Source organism: Corylus avellana, chromosome 5, assembly GCF_965113065.1.
Source record: "Corylus avellana chromosome 5, dhCorAvel1.hap1.2, whole genome shotgun sequence".
In the NCBI taxonomy this organism is placed as follows: domain Eukaryota; kingdom Viridiplantae; phylum Streptophyta; class Magnoliopsida; order Fagales; family Betulaceae; genus Corylus; species Corylus avellana.
This window is the reverse complement of record NC_142494.1, coordinates 31,675,779-31,693,246: the sequence shown is the minus strand read 5'-3', so window position 1 is coordinate 31,693,246 and position 17,468 is coordinate 31,675,779. Positions and strand designations below refer to the sequence as shown.

The 17,468-nt window shown below is 36.8% G+C and overlaps 1 protein-coding gene across 5 annotated transcripts in view; it reads right to left on the bottom strand.

Annotated features, from left to right (window-relative positions):
* LOC132182258 (mitochondrial Rho GTPase 1-like) overlaps nt 1-17,468 on the bottom strand; it is a 28,165-nt gene that overhangs the window by 6,376 nt on the left and 4,321 nt on the right. For 3 of the 5 annotated variants that reach the window (XM_088516237.1, XM_088516238.1, XM_088516234.1), the window contains exons 2-6: nt 3,371-3,553; nt 2,822-3,047; nt 2,530-2,662; nt 1,339-1,488; nt 113-289 (exon numbers count right to left, since the gene is read on the bottom strand). In XM_088516237.1, the coding sequence (XP_088372363.1) occupies nt 113-289; nt 1,339-1,488; nt 2,530-2,662; nt 2,822-3,039 (678 nt within the window). In that variant the 5' untranslated portion in view covers nt 3,040-3,047; nt 3,371-3,553. The other 2 variants (XM_088516236.1, XM_088516235.1) reach the window with 2 other exon arrangements.

Sequence of the window (17,468 nt, the reverse complement as noted above, 5' to 3'; positions counted from 1 at the left end):
TTGCAAGTATTACAAGATCATTCCTGAATTGTCAGGAACATCATACTTGGACATAAAACAATCATAAAACTCAATTCAGTACAAAAGTAGCAAACACGGAAGCAAAAGAAACCTGAAAATCATTCAACTCTGCATCATTGAGGGCACCGTCACTATCATGGTCACAAAGAAAAAATATCCGCTTCAAGGCTCGAACAAATCTGGGGCTCAAAGTCTCTGCTACCTCATCAAATAGTGGACCTGCTGGATGAAGCACAACTTTTTGTGCATAGTAGAAAACTTCACGGGTCTACAAAATTAATACATTTCAACATTAAACTCCAAATATTGAACAAGAATGCAAGTATCAAACATCGCTTCAGATAATCAGAGTCATCCAACTAAATGCGGAATTAATTAAACCGAAATCAGGTCCTAGTAGTCACTAGCTTGAAGTGAGTCCCTGATGCACAAAGTAAAAGTTCAAAACAAATCTATTACTATACAAAATTTATGTCAGGAGGCAAACCAAGACAGCAAATAATACACAGGCGTAACTGTATACAATACAAGACTGCTATGCATAGCACGTATAGAACCTATCAGATGCCGCTACAGTGTCCAAGCCAGGATCTTATCTTGGGGGGGGTCAATATAAATTATTGCTATTTTGATCTCAAACCAGATTTCACAGAAGCAATTTACTTCTCTTTTTTAAGGGGAAACTTTACAAAACCCTCATGAACTTCCACACATCTTGACATTACCCCTCAGTGTTAAAAAACTCTCAATTTAGAGTATCAAACTTTCAATTTTTTGCAATCTCCAACCCCCCCCCCCCCCCACCCACCTCTATTAGGATTTTCTGTTAAATCAAGTCAAAATTCTCAAAATACCCCTTTTTTCTTATAAAAAATAAAATAAAAATTTGCAAATATTTAGGCGTTAATAAGGATTTAACTAAATTTGCAAAAATACCTACGCCTAAAATCTTTGCAATTTTTTGAAATATTTTACCAATTTGCCCTAATTGGGAGTATCTCTTGTATACTTCATGTGTACTTAGGTTGCACCCCTTTGCGCTTCATAACGAGATTGATTTACTTGTCAAAATATATATTTGACCAAATACTAAAAATGAATATGGTGATAAGTGTTGGAATTCAAACATAATAGGCTCTGCTACTGTGTCTCCAACAATAAAAACAAATGTATAGTGTTATAACAATCCATCAGCAAGACTAGGATATTGTAAAAGATTTGACAAGTATGAACCACAAAGGAACTCAACAACATAGGTAAAAAAATCATTAAAAGAGAAAAAGAAGACAGACAGAAAAAGGCACCAATAAACAATACCTGAATTTGTTTAAGTGCTGAACATCTAGTGCAAGTTTCAATCTCACGAAATTGTTCCATTAGTGGTGACATCACCTGCTCCAGGCTCACCTGCTGGTTCTCATCGCTCAAATCCAGCTTACAACCAACCACTATAACTGGGATTTTCACCTGCTCACAGATTTGAGTCATAAAAATATAGTCAAAGTCATGGTGGCCCCATATACTGCTAAGGGAAACAATTTCCAAACATCCAAAAACACAAGAGAGCTAAAGGGTTCAAATTAATACAAAGCATGTTTTTATAATAAAGCTTAGACTCAGATTGTTTCGATGTAAACATTTTCCATATTTTCAGGTGTTTGGAGTGGAGCACATAAAAACCTATATCCCTCATGCAACACCTCGAGCAAAGAAGCCAGAGCACTTGTGCCATACCCTCCATCCCACCAACCCAAACGCTCACCCACTAACCAAGCAAAGAAGTCAGTTCCATGTAATAAGAGTTGAGCAGAGCCACATCCAAGTTCAAGTTTATCTGGCACAAGTTTGATGCAGAGGACAACAAAGGGTTGGAATGCTACAACAATGCAAGGCGTATTCTCGCAAACAAGAAAATATAAGAAATGGACACGACCTTTGAGACACCATACATGTAAAAATCCCTGGCAACTAAAAACATGTGGTGGAATCACACACACACAGAGGGAGAGAGGTCTGATTGTGTACGACACAGTTTAAATTGTTGTGTTTTATGTTCTATTTATTGTTTGGTATGCTTATTATTTTTACTGATTCTGGGTTGAAGTGTGTTTTTGGTGTGCAAATAGTTTTGGGCAATTAAAATTGGGGGGTTGGGGCTTCGTAAAAATTTGAAATTATACAATTAAAATTAATGCAAAGTAAAAGAATAAACTTAGAAGTTATGAATTTTATGAAGAAGTCGAAGTTAGTAATTTTCTACTTTCTTTTTTTTTTCATAGAAAAACAACTTAAATAGTAGATTTGAGAGTCATTTAGTGCGAACCAAGCAATGAATATTTTCAACATCAGTTTTAAGGTGTCAATGAAACACCGAAAAACCATTAGATTTCCCAAAAAAAAAAAAAAAAAAAATACATCAAAACAACGGAAAGCGTCTTTCTTTTAAGAAAAATGTCCCTGTATAAATATAAGAAAAATGAAAGCTGAATAATAACGAAGGATAGAGACCTCTAGTTTACAAAGTTTTGGAAACCAGAAAGTACTCAATCGTTCAAGTGATGAAGGCACATCACACGCATAAGTAAACACAACTGCATCAGCCCGCTTCAATTCTTCGGTGACTTTATAATCATCCTCTACACTGATTGATAAAAAGGAATAATCAGAATTCAATATTAAACTGGAAAATTAGAGCAATTGCAAAAAATGATATTAGGCAACATTTGCAATTCAACATCATGATTACACCTTTCCTTTCTTCTCTTTTCCAATACTTTCTAAGCAACAAAGCAGAGCATACCGAGACGAAGTGTCTATGATCGTGATGGGCACGTGGTCGGGGAAGATATCCTTGGGCAGACTCGTCGGTGGCAACACGGGCGGCACATTCTTTGGGAATCTTTCGGACGCTGCCGTCACAATCAGGCTCGTTTTCCCGGTACCTTGTTCCCCTGCAACCACGATTCGCACCCCGGTCTTGGTGTACGGGTTCGTAGCTCCAGCTGAAGCTTTTGTCATTGAAGACGCTGCAAAGCAAAACCCCAAAAAACCCTAATTTTAAAACTCCGTGCAAATGCGATGGCAGAAACCTAAATATATCAGGCAAAATCAGATTCAGTGTGAAGAACTTGCACATCAGAATCTAAAAAAGAAAATAAGAAAATCTTCTGGGAAGAGATTCAGGTGAAAGACTTCAATAAATCAAGAGAATATTGAATCTTGCTTAACATCAGGGTGGTGTGTTCAGTGATGCGATGGCAAAAAAGGTGACTAGTAAGGGTTTGGGGAGCGAATCTAGTGAAGGAATGAGTAGAGAGGAAGAAAAAGGGGAAAAATACAAATACAAAACCTAGTGCTTGAGGAGGTTGAAGACTGTGATGGAGGTAAATAAACTGTTATGGGTGCAGCTTGTGAGATCGGGTTATGGCCTTGAGTGACTCAGTAGCAGAGACGTGGTGTTGAAGACGTAGTAGTGTGCCGTGTGAAGAAATGTCTCAAGGGCTGAAGCCTAGACACGGATGGGAGTAATCCCCTTTCGTTGATGAAATAGAGAGCTGCTGCCATACGGTTGTGGCAGAAAACATGGGTTTTCTGCCCACCAATCACAACATGACACATCAACATTTTAAGAAAAATGCAAAAACTTAAAATGAGAATAAAACACCAAAACAAAAAAAAATGAGGACAAAAATGAGGAACCACCGGCCCCATCTGGGTGGCCGGCGTGGCCACCCCCAGGCCACGGGGTGGCCCGCGCGGCCACACCCAGGCCACGGGGTGGCCGGCGCGGCCACCCCCAGGCCACGGGGTGGCCCGCGCGGCCACTCCCAGGCCACGGGGTGGCTCGCAGGCCACCCCAGATCTGGCTGGGGTGGGCCCGCGCGGCCACTCCCAGGCCACGGGGTGGCCCGCGCGGCCACACCCAGGCCACGGGGTGGCCGGCGCAACCACCCCATGGCCACGGGGTGGCTCGCAGGCCCCCAGCGCCGCCCTTCTCGGCTTTGTGTGGGTTTTCTCTCCCTCTCTCTCAGTCTCTCTCCATCTCTCTCTCTTCTCGGTAGTTCTGAGCAGTGATGGTCGGGACTGCGTGGCGGCGGCGCAATTTGAGATGGGCAGCACCGATGGACCAGGCGGCGGCGGGCGGCGGCGGGCGGTGATGGTTGTGAAGGGTGCTGTGCGTCTGAGGTGTGGAGAATGAAGAAATAATCTGGTGTTTTGGTTTTATTTTCTTAACTTGTTCCATGCTGAGGTGTCACATTTATATTGGTGGGCAGAAAATGGGGGTTTTTTGCCACAACCGAACGGAAGTTATTCTCGATGAAATAATAGGCTTCCTTGTAGCCTTTCCAAACCTGAAAAATTAACTATTCCTCCCGTATCTGAAGTTCATACCGAGTGAGATCTCCTTCTCTTTTCTCAGTAAGGAGGGTGATTTAAAACCATCTCTCTCTCTGGCGGAGACAGGGGGCCGAGTTCCCTCGGCCCTGCCCAAACCCCTTCACCAAAAATAAATAAATAATCTTACAAGGGCTTTTTGAGCCCAAGCCCAAGCTTTCCCAATTTGTTTTTTTAAAGAAAAAACTACCTCAGGTCCTCAGCCCTACAAATAAACTACATGGAATTTTTAAGCCCAAACCCAAGCTACCCGCCAAAACTCCCAAAAAAATCTTTACTTAAAGATATAGAAAAAGTGGGAATGGAAGCTAAACAGTATTTTTTCTTTTACACTTTAAATTTACTATTTTATCCTTACTTTTTGTTCTTCATGATTTAGTTAAATAAGGTTATTTTTGTCTTTTGACATTTATTTAGATTGCAAAACTACTAATTTGTCTTTCCTGAATCTAATGAATTTAAAAAGTTGTCTGGATATTTTTGTCTTTTATATTTAAATTATCATTTTGTCCACTTAGTAAGTAAAGAGTCAAACTTTTTTAGAGAGATTTTTTGGTCTTTTATGAAGGAAGCTTCGGGAATGGGTAAGATTCAGAAGGAATTAACGGCGATTCAGAAGGAATTGGCAAAAAAGAAAACCATTTTTTTTTTTTTCTCAGTTGTAGAAGTGTACAAAAGTCAAAAACAAAATCTATCTAAACCCATTTTATATTCAGAGAAAGAATGGAGGAGAAAGGGTTAAAAAAAACAAAAAATCTACCTGGATTTGGATTCAGAGAAGAAATAGAGGAGAAAAGGCAGAGCAATTTTTTTGTTTTAATTTCTTGTCAACCTCTTTGTTGCTACATAGAAAGAGTACAAGAGTAAAAAAAAAAAAAAAAAAAAAAAAAAAAAAAAAAAATCTGCCCAGAAATCCATCAATTCACTCCCACTTCCCCTCCTATTTCTTTGTTAATTTCTTCCTCTCTTTGTTGAGAACATAGAGAAAGATCGAGAGAGACGAGTGGAGAGTGAGATGCTGAGATAGAGGGAAAAGCTAAGAAACAAATTAAAGATAGCTATTGCTAGATAGTGCTTCCTCATGTTAGTGATTGGGAATTGTTATTGCTGGTTTTTTTTTTTTTTTTTTTTGTGGGAAGTTGATTTAGTGGTAAAGTATTGACCTTTGGATGATTGGTTTCTTTCTATGATTTTTAACAAGTTTGAGTACGATTTTTCCTAGGTGAAATTTGATGGGTTTTCTTTAATTGTTTCTTCCTCTCTTTGTCCAGCACAAGTTAGTGATTCGGTATTGCTGAGTTTTTTTGTAGGAAATTGATTTAGGATCCTTTCTATGAATTTTATAGATAATTTTTCAATTTTTCCTGGGTGAAATTTGATGGTTGTGTTTGGTTGGAAATGTTCTTGGTTAAATCTCAACCTTTGTTTGTTTTCTATTTAATCCTAACTGTTGGGAGATTTAACAACACCCAGCACAAAATAGTTTTAGTTTCCTAAAATATGATTGAATTTGTTAGGAAAGTTCAACTATATGTACCACATGACTCAATTACCTAAAATTACAAATATATCATAAATTTAGAATTTTTTAAATTTTTATTTAGAATATATTTAGAATTTAATATAATTATATCACGTGCATGTATAACAAAAGATAGTAATAAGTTTGGAGTTCATATTTACTCCGGGCTGGCCCAAGCCTTAGGTGGGTTAGGCCTTGGCTAGGGCCCCTAATTAAAAAAAATCAATAAAAAAATTTAAGCCATTATTATCGTTCATAATCTTTAATTAAGGCCCCTAATCATGGTAAATAAATAATTTTAAAAAGGCCCTCAATTTAATAAGGCCCAATTAATGAATCATAATAAAACAATTTCCATAAAAAAAAATTTAAAAAAAACAAAATTAAATACATATTTGTCATTAATATATACGCTTTAATTAAGGCATATACTTAATTTAAAAAAATGCATTAATATTTCCAACATTCCCAAATAAATAAGGCTTAAAAAATCGATAACAATAAATAAGAGAATCAAATATGCAACCCTAATTATGTTGCACATGTCTAACTGAAAATATATATATATATATATATATATATATATATATATAGAAGATTGTGTTTAATGTTTAAAATCATATGGGAAAAATAAATAAATAAATGCTAGAAAATTGAAAGTTTCTAAAATATTTTACTCAATTACAAACTCCTTTCTTTATAATTTTTCATTTTCTCCCTTTTCAAGCCTTATTCAAATTTGAATTATTATCTTCTTCTCCATAATTTCGCTATTTGCCACCTACTCAGTTTTTAAGTTATTAAAATCCTTATATAGTTGATCAGCAATAAAAAAGGTTAGTTACCAAAAACTCAATCAATGACTTTTATTATTATTTTTTATTTGATTTTTGAAAATATTTTTACAATTAAGAACAACGAAAACATTTTTGGTTTTTTATTTAATTTTAAGAAATTAAAATCACTAGATGATGATAGTTTGTAAAACAAATGTCTTAATCTATAAGGTTTCCTAAAACGTGATATCTATTATGATATTGATGGTTTAGATTTATTTTCAGAATTAAAAATTTAAAATAAATTTTACAAATAGAAAAAAGTGCTCCAATTGACATATTAAATTATATAAAAATATATTGGGTCGGCCCAGTATTTACTCCATGCAATTGATGTATTAAATTAAGTTTAGAATAGTTGAATAATGAAACTCCATCTAACTGTATAAATATATGCATAATTTGGCTAAATTGACTTCTATGATTTAGTTGTTTCAAATGTTGTAATTGAAGTTTATCTTTTTGTTTGTCTTCATGACATTATCAATTATTATTGAAATCAAACTATCCAATAGGTCAAATGTGAAATATGGCATTTAAACATAAAGGGTACTTCTTCTTTTTTTTCTTTTTTTCTTTTTTCTTTACTGTTTTTATGGTACCAACAAATAGCTTCTACTTCTCATGGAACCTTTGGACCTTTACGTTGTTGTGTAAGTTAAACATTCTAAACTAATATCAACACTATTTTTCACACCAAAAGTACCATTGTATTAATTAAAATACTAAAATTTGAAAGAGAGTAAGAGTCATGAAAACATAACACAATTATATTAAAAGAATAATAAGCGAAATCTCAACTCTTCACGGAAATAAAATTGCATTGTAAATATATTTGTTAAAACAAATGCAACATTGCTTTCCAAACCTCTAGAATCAGTACACTTTACACTTTTGTAGTATCTCCTTCAATATACCATGAATGTAAGCTAAATATAAGCTAAACAATCTTATCTTTGTTTCATTTTTTTTCTTCTTATTTTTATTATGTTGTAAATAGGAGGGCATTACTAATATACAAAGCCTAGCAATGCTTTTTTCGGAGCAAGAATTCATTATTCGACCAAGAGCTACATTGATTGATGGACATGGAGGACCGGCCACACCAAAGATTCAGCATTACTACCGTTCAAGAGCCATCAAATGAAGATGAATCAGTTTCCACAATTCAAGAATTGGTAGCATCATCTAGTCATTTGATCAACTAAATTGCAAAGTGATGTATTTTGAAACAAATTTGAGTATCAAGTAGTGTGCAAGATAAAGACAAACAAATGCATTTTTGAAACTCATTATGTATTTTGAAACTCATGACAAACTAATTGTAGTAGCTAATAGTTTGGTTGGATTAAGTTAGTTGCATGCTTTAATGATGGCATGCTTTTGGTAATATTTATGTACAAGTTACTAGGATTGTTGAAAGGAAAATATAAAAGTAGATATATTATTATGGTGATAATTTATACATACATGCTTTTAAATTTTTGCTATTCATGATAACATGATTTATTTTAAACTTTATAGCTTTTTAAGGCCTATGATGCATTATAATAAGGAAACATTTGATCAAATTACAATTTTATGTACCTATAAGTTGGTTGAGATAAAAACCATGAACATGAATGTGCTATATATATATATATATATATACTTCAATACCCTTTGATTTGAAGTAACAACATATGTCTACTATGTAAATTAACTCTTTTTTAATATCATATTTACTTAATTTATAATTTTACTTTATTTGTTTAGAAAATTTAATAAATATTTTTTTCAAATAATTTAGAAATTAAATATATTTTATAATATAATATATACATATCAATTATAATGTTAACAATTATAGTGATACGTAACATAGAAAACCAAGCACGTGCATTTCACGTGCCACCTCCACTAGTTATATACAAAAGGCTTCTCACAACATAATTTTTGAAATAAATTTATTTATTGATTTTTTAAGCCCAGACTCAAAAGCTCCTATGTTAGCCACTAAAAATTCACACGATGCCACGACTCTCTAATAAAATAGGATAATATAAAATGACATTTTAAAACATGACATGATACGTTTTCACACTTTTTTCCCCTATCCATTACTTTTTTGACATGTCCATACAAGAGGGGAAGGATGATTCGAACTAATGACATCCGCTTCATTAGGTGTGGTCCTTCCCCTATCCATTACTGTTCTTCAGACTTTCCTCCCCTTTTTTGTAGTTTGGCTATTCCCTTTATTTTTTAGTTTTCTCTCCCATGCCTAGAAGAAGTCCAAATCCAATTGCGGCTGGGAAAACAAAACCATGATAAATTTAAAGTCTTTTCCTTCATGATAAAGAAAACATTGCGGACCCACATGTTTTCACATATACACATTTTCTCCATAAATCCAATTCCAAGTTGTTCTTGGACTCTTTGTAAAAATAAAATTTCCCTCTTATAAATAAATAAGACTTAAGCCTACCAACTTGAATATTTATATTTTTCAACAATTATATGTTCACACTTGTTGACAATTTGAACCATTATCAACATGATTCGTTTGCCATCGTCTTTGCCACAAGGCATCTAAACTAGAGTGTGTCGATCATAATAGCATTTCTCAGACTATCTTCCACCAAAATAAGAAGTGTAGAAAAAGTTACCTTCAAATCATGACTTATCCAAATGCTTTTTAACGGAGATCCACAGTAATAGCCTCCTGAAAACTTCGTAGCTTGTGAGTTATTTCTCTGAAGAGAATTTTTCCATCTTCACCAAGTCCGATCATAGTTCCGATGTTGGAGGTTTCAAGTATATCCCAAGGCCAAGATTTTTCTAGAACCAACACCCATTCCTGAAGAGTCTGTATGCAAAATAAATTTTTAGTTACAGACTAAAAAACAATAAAACAAAACAATTATAGGAAAAACTTATACTTAAATTACGTAAAAGTCGGTGTTAACTCATTACTCAAGACTTCTTGTAGCTCATGATCTGAAAAAACAGTGAGGGTCACAGGAAAAAATGAAATGGATTTAAATAGTTTCGGAATTTGGGAAACACGAGATTTTGCAGTAGAAGAAAATGCATTAATATTTTTATTTTTTCTGGAGCCTGGAGGTAGAAGAAGAAGAAGATGATGATGAGACAGTGAGCATGCGAGAGTAGTACGTCAAAACTAGACTATGTTGACCAACCCAAAAATACAGTGAAATAAACAGTAAAAACGAGATTTTTATAAAATCTAAAGAGTATTATTGGTTCTAGGAAATCTATAAGTGTGATATATCAGTATATATGTTTTCATAAATATGTACTGAGGGTGAAAATAACTTATGTTAGACTACATGACACACTCGAGCAACCTAAGTTGCCAGGTCAACCTCTCAAACTCACTGATTATGCAGCCACATCATCCTCATCAGTTAGCATAGCAGAATCTCATAAAGACAAGGATCTTGCAGCTGTCGAGGATCCTTGTGATTCATCACATTCAGCCTTACCAACAGTCAATGATGCAGCTAAGGAAAGAAGATATATCTCCTTGCTGCTATGACATGAAGATATGCACACATAAGGAAAGATTTGATGTAATCTTATAAGTTGTTTTGTAAACACACAATCATATAATATCACGGATGATTGTGTGTAATAGATGCTTGATTTGTATAGCTATTCTTTCCTTACATTTACATTGTAATAAGCTTATATAAACTCATGTATGATTTGGTATGAATTATTGAATACAGAAAGTTATTCAGCCATATTCTTAGTCCTCTTTAATTATTTTTAACTTGCACACATGACATCGCTTCACTGGGCCTCTACAGATCAAATCCTGTGACAGGATAACACAAACAAACAAAATAAAAATAACAAATTAAATATGAGAACAAATAACTGTGTAAGCCTCAAATTTAACTAAATTGACATCAAAGTAAATTATTAGAAAATATAAAGTCACTTTTAAACAACACATTTAGATCACAAAACGATTCATACGGTTCTAAGTTCAAAAAAAAAAAAAAAAAAGTTGACAAATAATCCTCACAAGAAAAAGATATCTTACTTTTTTTTCTTTATTTCTTTTCTTTCTTTATTTATTTATTTTATAATCAAATAAGGGAAAAAGAGTTACATGTGATCGAACAACGACAAAAGGGTGGGCACCCCAACAACAAAGCCCAAACAGTTAATGCAGCAGTGATACAAGGAAAAGTCCAAAAAGACCAAATACTGGGAATGATCCAAAATGACCAAACAATAGGCAATGGTTTCATCTATGGCCTCAGAGAAACCATAAACAAGCCGGGCTTGTTCCTGGGCCGCACAAGGCGGTTCTAAAATGCACAAGATCTCGGTGAAGAGACTTATGCGGTAAAGGCAACAATCACTGTTAAATGAAAGTTGCAGAGATGACACTGCATAAAACTAAGAAGGAGCCGCTGAAGGACAACCACCAGCATCAAAAAACTCCCCCACAAGGTCAAACCATATCAGTTATGGGAGAAAGTAACCCACAGAAAATAAGAAAAACAGCACAACCAAACATAAAAAATACAGGGAAATAACAGCAAGATTACAACAAATAAACATAAAGATTACAACACAACAACAAATACACAAAGCAGCAGCACACAACACTGGTAGGGGCGGAGGTAGGCGGGCGGAGGGAAGATCGGAGGAGCCACATGAGGAGGAGAAGGTGGACGGATCTGTGGTGGAGATGGGACGACGATGGCGGATCTGTGAAAAGCTCGACCGATCTAAGGCAGATTTGTGGCGGAGGAGGGACGACGAAGGCCAATCAGCAAAATGGGGCGGTGATGGCGGCGTTGAACGGAGATGGCAGAGGAACATTGGAAAAGAAAGAGAGAAAACCAGGAGAAGAGGAAGGAGAAACAAGGAGGAAACGTAAAAAGGGAGGGGAGAAAGGAAAAGGCAAAACCTTTCCCTCCTCCCCGTAAAGGTTGCACGAGGCGGCAGGAAAAACTCCACTGAGGAGGCGGCTGGGAAGAAAAAAAAAACCTAGGGTTTTTTCCAGAGCTTCTCTCTCTAAAACAAGAGAGAGCTCGTTAAGATATCTTACTCTCAATCCAACCAAAAACAATATTAAGATGTTCATAAGAAAATGAAAAAAAAAAAAAAAAAAAAAAAAAAAAAAAAAACCTTGTAATACAAGTGATGCTTGCAATCTGTTTGCCTTGGAGACAGTGGAGGATTCTTCTGCAAACCATGGAACTTTAGGTGGTAAACATTTATCAGACATTTTACTTGGATTTGCCATTTCCCCATCGGTGGCCCATGGGGATGTGCTTTATACAAGATTACAATAACTTTAACCCATAGTCAAACAAAAAATTACAAATAAACCATTAAAGTATTGAAATGACTTCGAATTGTCCATTTGTCGGGATGCATAAGCGACATCGTCTTGGGAGTGCTATTTTTTCACAATTTTTTTTTTTTTTTTACCGAATAGTTCAAATCCTAGCCATTCCAATGTTGACACGTAATCTTCTTCTTCCATGAAACATCTTTCTTAGGTCACATTTCAACGTCTTGGGACTTGGGAGAGCAATTATTTTTAGAGTTTTTTTTTACTAGGGTGTTTTTTTATACACCCTATCTATTTTCCAGCTCATTTCCTTCTGACACCCATACTCCATATCCCAACAAATTCCACTGCTGACTCCAGAATATTCTGCCATTTCCATTCTCAATATAACGAGTCGTCTGACTTGTCTCTCCTCCTCCCCCCCCCCCCCATTTTTTTTTTTTTTTTTTTTTTTTTTGTTTCATTCATGAAACATCTCTTTTGAGTTTCTTGACTGGGCTTGGACGATTCTCACATGTGATGTGTGTGCAGAGAAATCGTTGAGCACATCGAAGGACGGTGTACAACACATTGTTAAGTTGGCATAACTTTATCATGCTTTGGAGCTCATAGCACGCGCCTAGTCCGTGTGTCACGGTCTTGATGTGGCCGTGGCATGGCAGCAGGGGCATGAGTGCTTTGCACCCCTGTTGGCCACTATGCCAAGGCATGAGGGAGCATGCCTAGGTTGAGGATGCTGCTTGGAGAAGGCTAAAGCTGGCTGCAAATGATCAAAGGGGTGGCCCATGCACTGTTAAGGTGCTTGGGTATGTTGCTGTCGGCCCCAAGAGCTGCTGTGGGGCGTATGGGTTACTGGGATGGCTTGTGTGAGTGGGCTGGGCGTGGCCCAGGCCCTTGTATGCTTGTCTGTCTGGACCATGGTGCAATATGCTGCTGAAAGGGGCCACATGGCGCCCAAGATGCCTTTAAGCAATGCTAGATGAGTGCCTGCAGGCAATGACCACGTGGTGGCACTGCCCTGCCCAAGTGATGGTGCTATTTGGTTGAGCATGGTGTGGCTTGCTGCATCAGCTACATGGTGCCCTTGCCTTGTTCAAGAAGACTTGTTGTGCCAGGGTTTATGATTGCCTTGCAGTGGAGTTGGAAGGCAAAATGACCTTGAGTGTAGCAGTGGGATTGTGTGGGGCGCTGACCAAGCCCCTTGGGTGGTGATTACCTGCTACAGTGGGCAGAGTGGTGCTCTGCTATGCCTGTAGGATTTGGACAAGTGGCAGGAAGCTTGCTGGGCATCAATGGAGCAGTTGGATGCTTGCAGGAGAGCTGCAAGGGCTGCCTTGTGGCAGCAAGCTAAGCAAGGGTGTTGGTTGAATTCAAATGGACCAAGGAGCATGGTCCAAGTGGCAGGTTGCTTGCTGGAAATTACCATGCTGCAACAGGCAGTGGGCTGGAGCCAGGTGGCAGCCAACTGCAGTAAAGCTCTTCCTCTTAATGGCTACAAATTGGCTGCCTTGTGGCAGTGCACAAGCTAAAGGTGTTGGCTGAATTCAAATGGGCCAAGGGGGCCTATAACACGTGGCTAGCTGGTGCAGGGCATGTTAAGGAGGGACATCATGCTTATTGGTAGCTACATTGGGTGCAATGGGCTAGAGCCAGGTGGCAGCCGACTGCCATGCACTGAAAACTATGTTGGGGCTTATTTAAGCAAGGCATGGGTGCTGGTTTGAAAGAGCTGGAGAGTACAGAAAAGCTAAGAAAAAAAAGATTGGCTGTAGCTTGAAAGCCAAAGTGAGCTGAAGGAGTGCTTATGGCAAAGAAGGCTTGTGAGTGCTGAAGACGGCCGAAGTGCTGCTGGAGGCCGAGGTTGCTGGCTGCTAGATAGGAGATTCTGGTTTCTTGTAACAGACAAGTGTTGTGGAAGAGGGCCACACACTTGGGTGAGTGCTGAATGACTTTGTGGTGAGAAACAGTGGGCTGTGTGAAAGTCTCATTGTTGTCTTGTAAAGCCTTGGTGGATGGGTCATTCATATATCTCTTGTAAGTCGTTTGGCTGAGTTTATGTTAAGATTAAGGGCTTCGAAGTTGCTGTGGACCCTAGTCCGTCCTTGTACAGATTCGTTGAGTGAATTGTAAAGGTTGGGAGGGGTGGCTCCCTTAAAAGTAAGTGTGATGTACTCGTGCTGTGCTTGGCTTTCCACTAACCTCATTTAGTGAAGGTGTGTTGGCTGCCTAAGGCGTTGTTTGGTGCGTTGCTTAGGGCCATCACGTGGCTGGTTCGAAGTGAAAAATTAGCCCCGTGACACTATGACTATTGAGCCCTTAATTTTGCGAAGTAAGAGCACTTTTTGCAATCTCATGAAAATTATTTTTTAGTTAGTTTGGTGAGGTAATTTAATTAAAATGGTCTAAATGTTCACATTTCAGCCTCACTACTTTAACAAAAAAAAGTAATAAGGTGAATAGTACTCACCAAATTTAAACAATTCATTTCTCTCTCTTCCTTTTTGCTTTTCGTTTCTCTTTCTTCCTTTAATACTTAAAAAAGAATAAAAAATCTTTAAAAAAAATTATTTAAATAGAACAATAAAAATAAATTGTTAAAATAGTAAGATTGGTGGATATTCTAAAAAAATCAGTTGTTAAAATAACAAAAAATACAAAAAAAATAAAATAAAATAATAATAATAATAATAAGGCCGCTAGGAATACTCTAGCACAAAAGAAAACACAAAAAAGCACACAACAAAAACAACTTTCGGAAAACCAATGGAGTGAGAACACACAGATCGATAACCCTCCAAATTTATTTTAGGGTTAAATACTTAATACCCCATAGGGTTTGACAACTTTATTTTTACCCCATTGGGGCTTCATTTTTATCACAGGAGATCCATGTGGTTTTGATAAATGACCAAGTTAGTCCATTCGTTAGTTGACCGTTAGTTGACATAATAGACTGACACGTGGACCAATCAGATGTTGACATGTGGCACCTATTAATTTTTTTTTTTAAAATTAAAAAAAAAAAAGAAAAAAATTGGGCCATTTGGGGGTGGCTCGGCCACCCCCTTTGGCCATGGGGGTGGTCTCGGCCACCCCCGATGGTGGTTGGGGGTGGTTTTGGCCACCCCCTAGGCTCCATGGGGGTGGCCGAGCCACCCCCAGTGGGTACTGGGGGGTGGTTTCGGCCACCCCTTTGGGCTCCAAGAGAATGGCTCCCATCCAGCTAGATGGGGGTGGCCAGGCCACCCCCATGGCCAAAGAGGGTGGCCGAGCCACCCCCAATTTTTTTCATTTTCTTTTTTCTTTTTTAATTTAAAAAAATAATAATAATAAGGTACCACGTGTCAACATCTGATTGATCCACGTGTCAGTCCGTTAGATCAACTAACGGTCAACTAACGGATGAGCTAACTCGGTCATTTATCAAAACCACAGGGACTTCCTATGATAAAAATAAAACCACAGGGAGGTAAAAATAAAGTTTTCAAACCCCAGGGAGTATTAAGTATTTAACCATTTATTTTATTTTTCTAGGCAGCATCAACGTATGGCTCTCTATCCCAAGGACTGGCAAAAAAAGTATGTCAAACATCAAAACGCTTTTCTGGCTAATCATTCTAGTTCTTAAGAATGAAAAAAATTAAACACTTGGAATAAATCATAGACCAAAAATCCCATTAAACATTACAAACCCTCACACGATGGGAAAGGAGGAGGATGAGAAAAGGGAAAAAGTGGGGGAATGCAGTCACACAGAATATGAATGGATGCAGATTCAAAGAGAGATTGAAGAATCCCTAGCTTATAATTAGAAAAGAAGAAAAGCAATAGGAAGAGTTCAGTGGCGGAGCCAAACGTTTCAGAATATAGGGGCTGTAAAAAAAAAATTTTGCGTCCTAAAAATTTTGATCACACTGAAAATTTGGTAATTCACACAATATATGCATCACAAAAAAATATCTATAAAAGTTCATAAATATGTGTTCAAATTAATATATTAGAAATATAACATGTCGGCAATATATCAAAAAAACAGAAATACAAAAAAGTGTCTAGAACTGCACTTTACGATCTTTTAGAAGTACAAAATCATCAAGTATCGAATCTAAATCGAAGCTCTTAGACTGATTGAATCAATAATTAGTTCCCGACTTCCATTGCTGCCCTAAAAAGACATAACAGTATGACACCCATTTAAATTATAAACAATTTTTGGGTGCTCTTCTTTCATTAAGGGAAAAAAAAAAAAATCAAGATTTAATGCATAAAATTAACCCTAAATCAATTTTAATTTTTAAGGGAACAAAGGATGCAAAACCCACCTAATATCTGATCTTCAGACCTTCACTTTTATAAGTTACAAATGTAATTTATCAATGATTATGGCTTGGAGTTGGAGTTGGAGCGTCTCTGCGTGATTGCGTCTGTCTGACACTGAGAGAGAGAGCATTTGAGAGCCAGAGGGACTGAAGGAGAGAGACAGAGAAGAGAAAAGGAGAGAACTCAGAGGCGAGTGCGTGAGAAAGAGGGAAAAGAAACAATTTTTTTTTTTAATACTTGAAGGGACCTATGTAGCTGATTGTGTGCTCAAGACAAGTGCTCAAATTTTTTTTTTTAAAAAAAATTCTTTGTGGGGGCCCTATGTAGGTGGACGAGTGGTCAATAGCTGAATTTGTGCTCAAAGTTTTTTTTTTTAATATTTATTGTGGGGCCCGTGGCCACCTCTGGCCTACATGTGGCTCTGCCATTGCCGAAGAGAGCACCATAAAATAATAAGTATTGACAAGAAGCCTATATCTACAGGCAAAACCAAATTTCCAACTCCTACTTGCTCACTCGTGAGATGACAAACTTTCCAACTGGTGGAATTTTAATTAGATTTTCACTAAAAAAAAAAAAAAACACTTCAAAAAGACAAGTAAATGAAAATAAACACATAATAATAAACTGGAAAAATATAAAATATATTTTTAAGTACCACAGCTTTGGGATTTTATGCTTGCCATTCTAAGCAGTTTAAATGTAGCTGTCCTTGTTCTTGGTCACTTGGATTTTTGGAGTTAATCTTAGATTTGCAAATTCCATTCAACAATTGAGATATATATATGTTTATATAGCAGTATTCTGACATTGTTCTCTGGTGCCTGAACTATTTGGGACATTCTCCCAAATATTTTCTGCAACTCAGGATTTTTGTTATTAATATTCTATGAACATAGTTATTAATCCTGAGTTAATTGCACATATACATATATATTTTTTGCTACTTCCGTGACATTTAATGTTGTATTCTCCAGTGTAAGAAATTTGCTGGGCAAAATTACAAACTCTGGGATCCAATCACCCAAATAAGAAACAAAAACAAAACAAA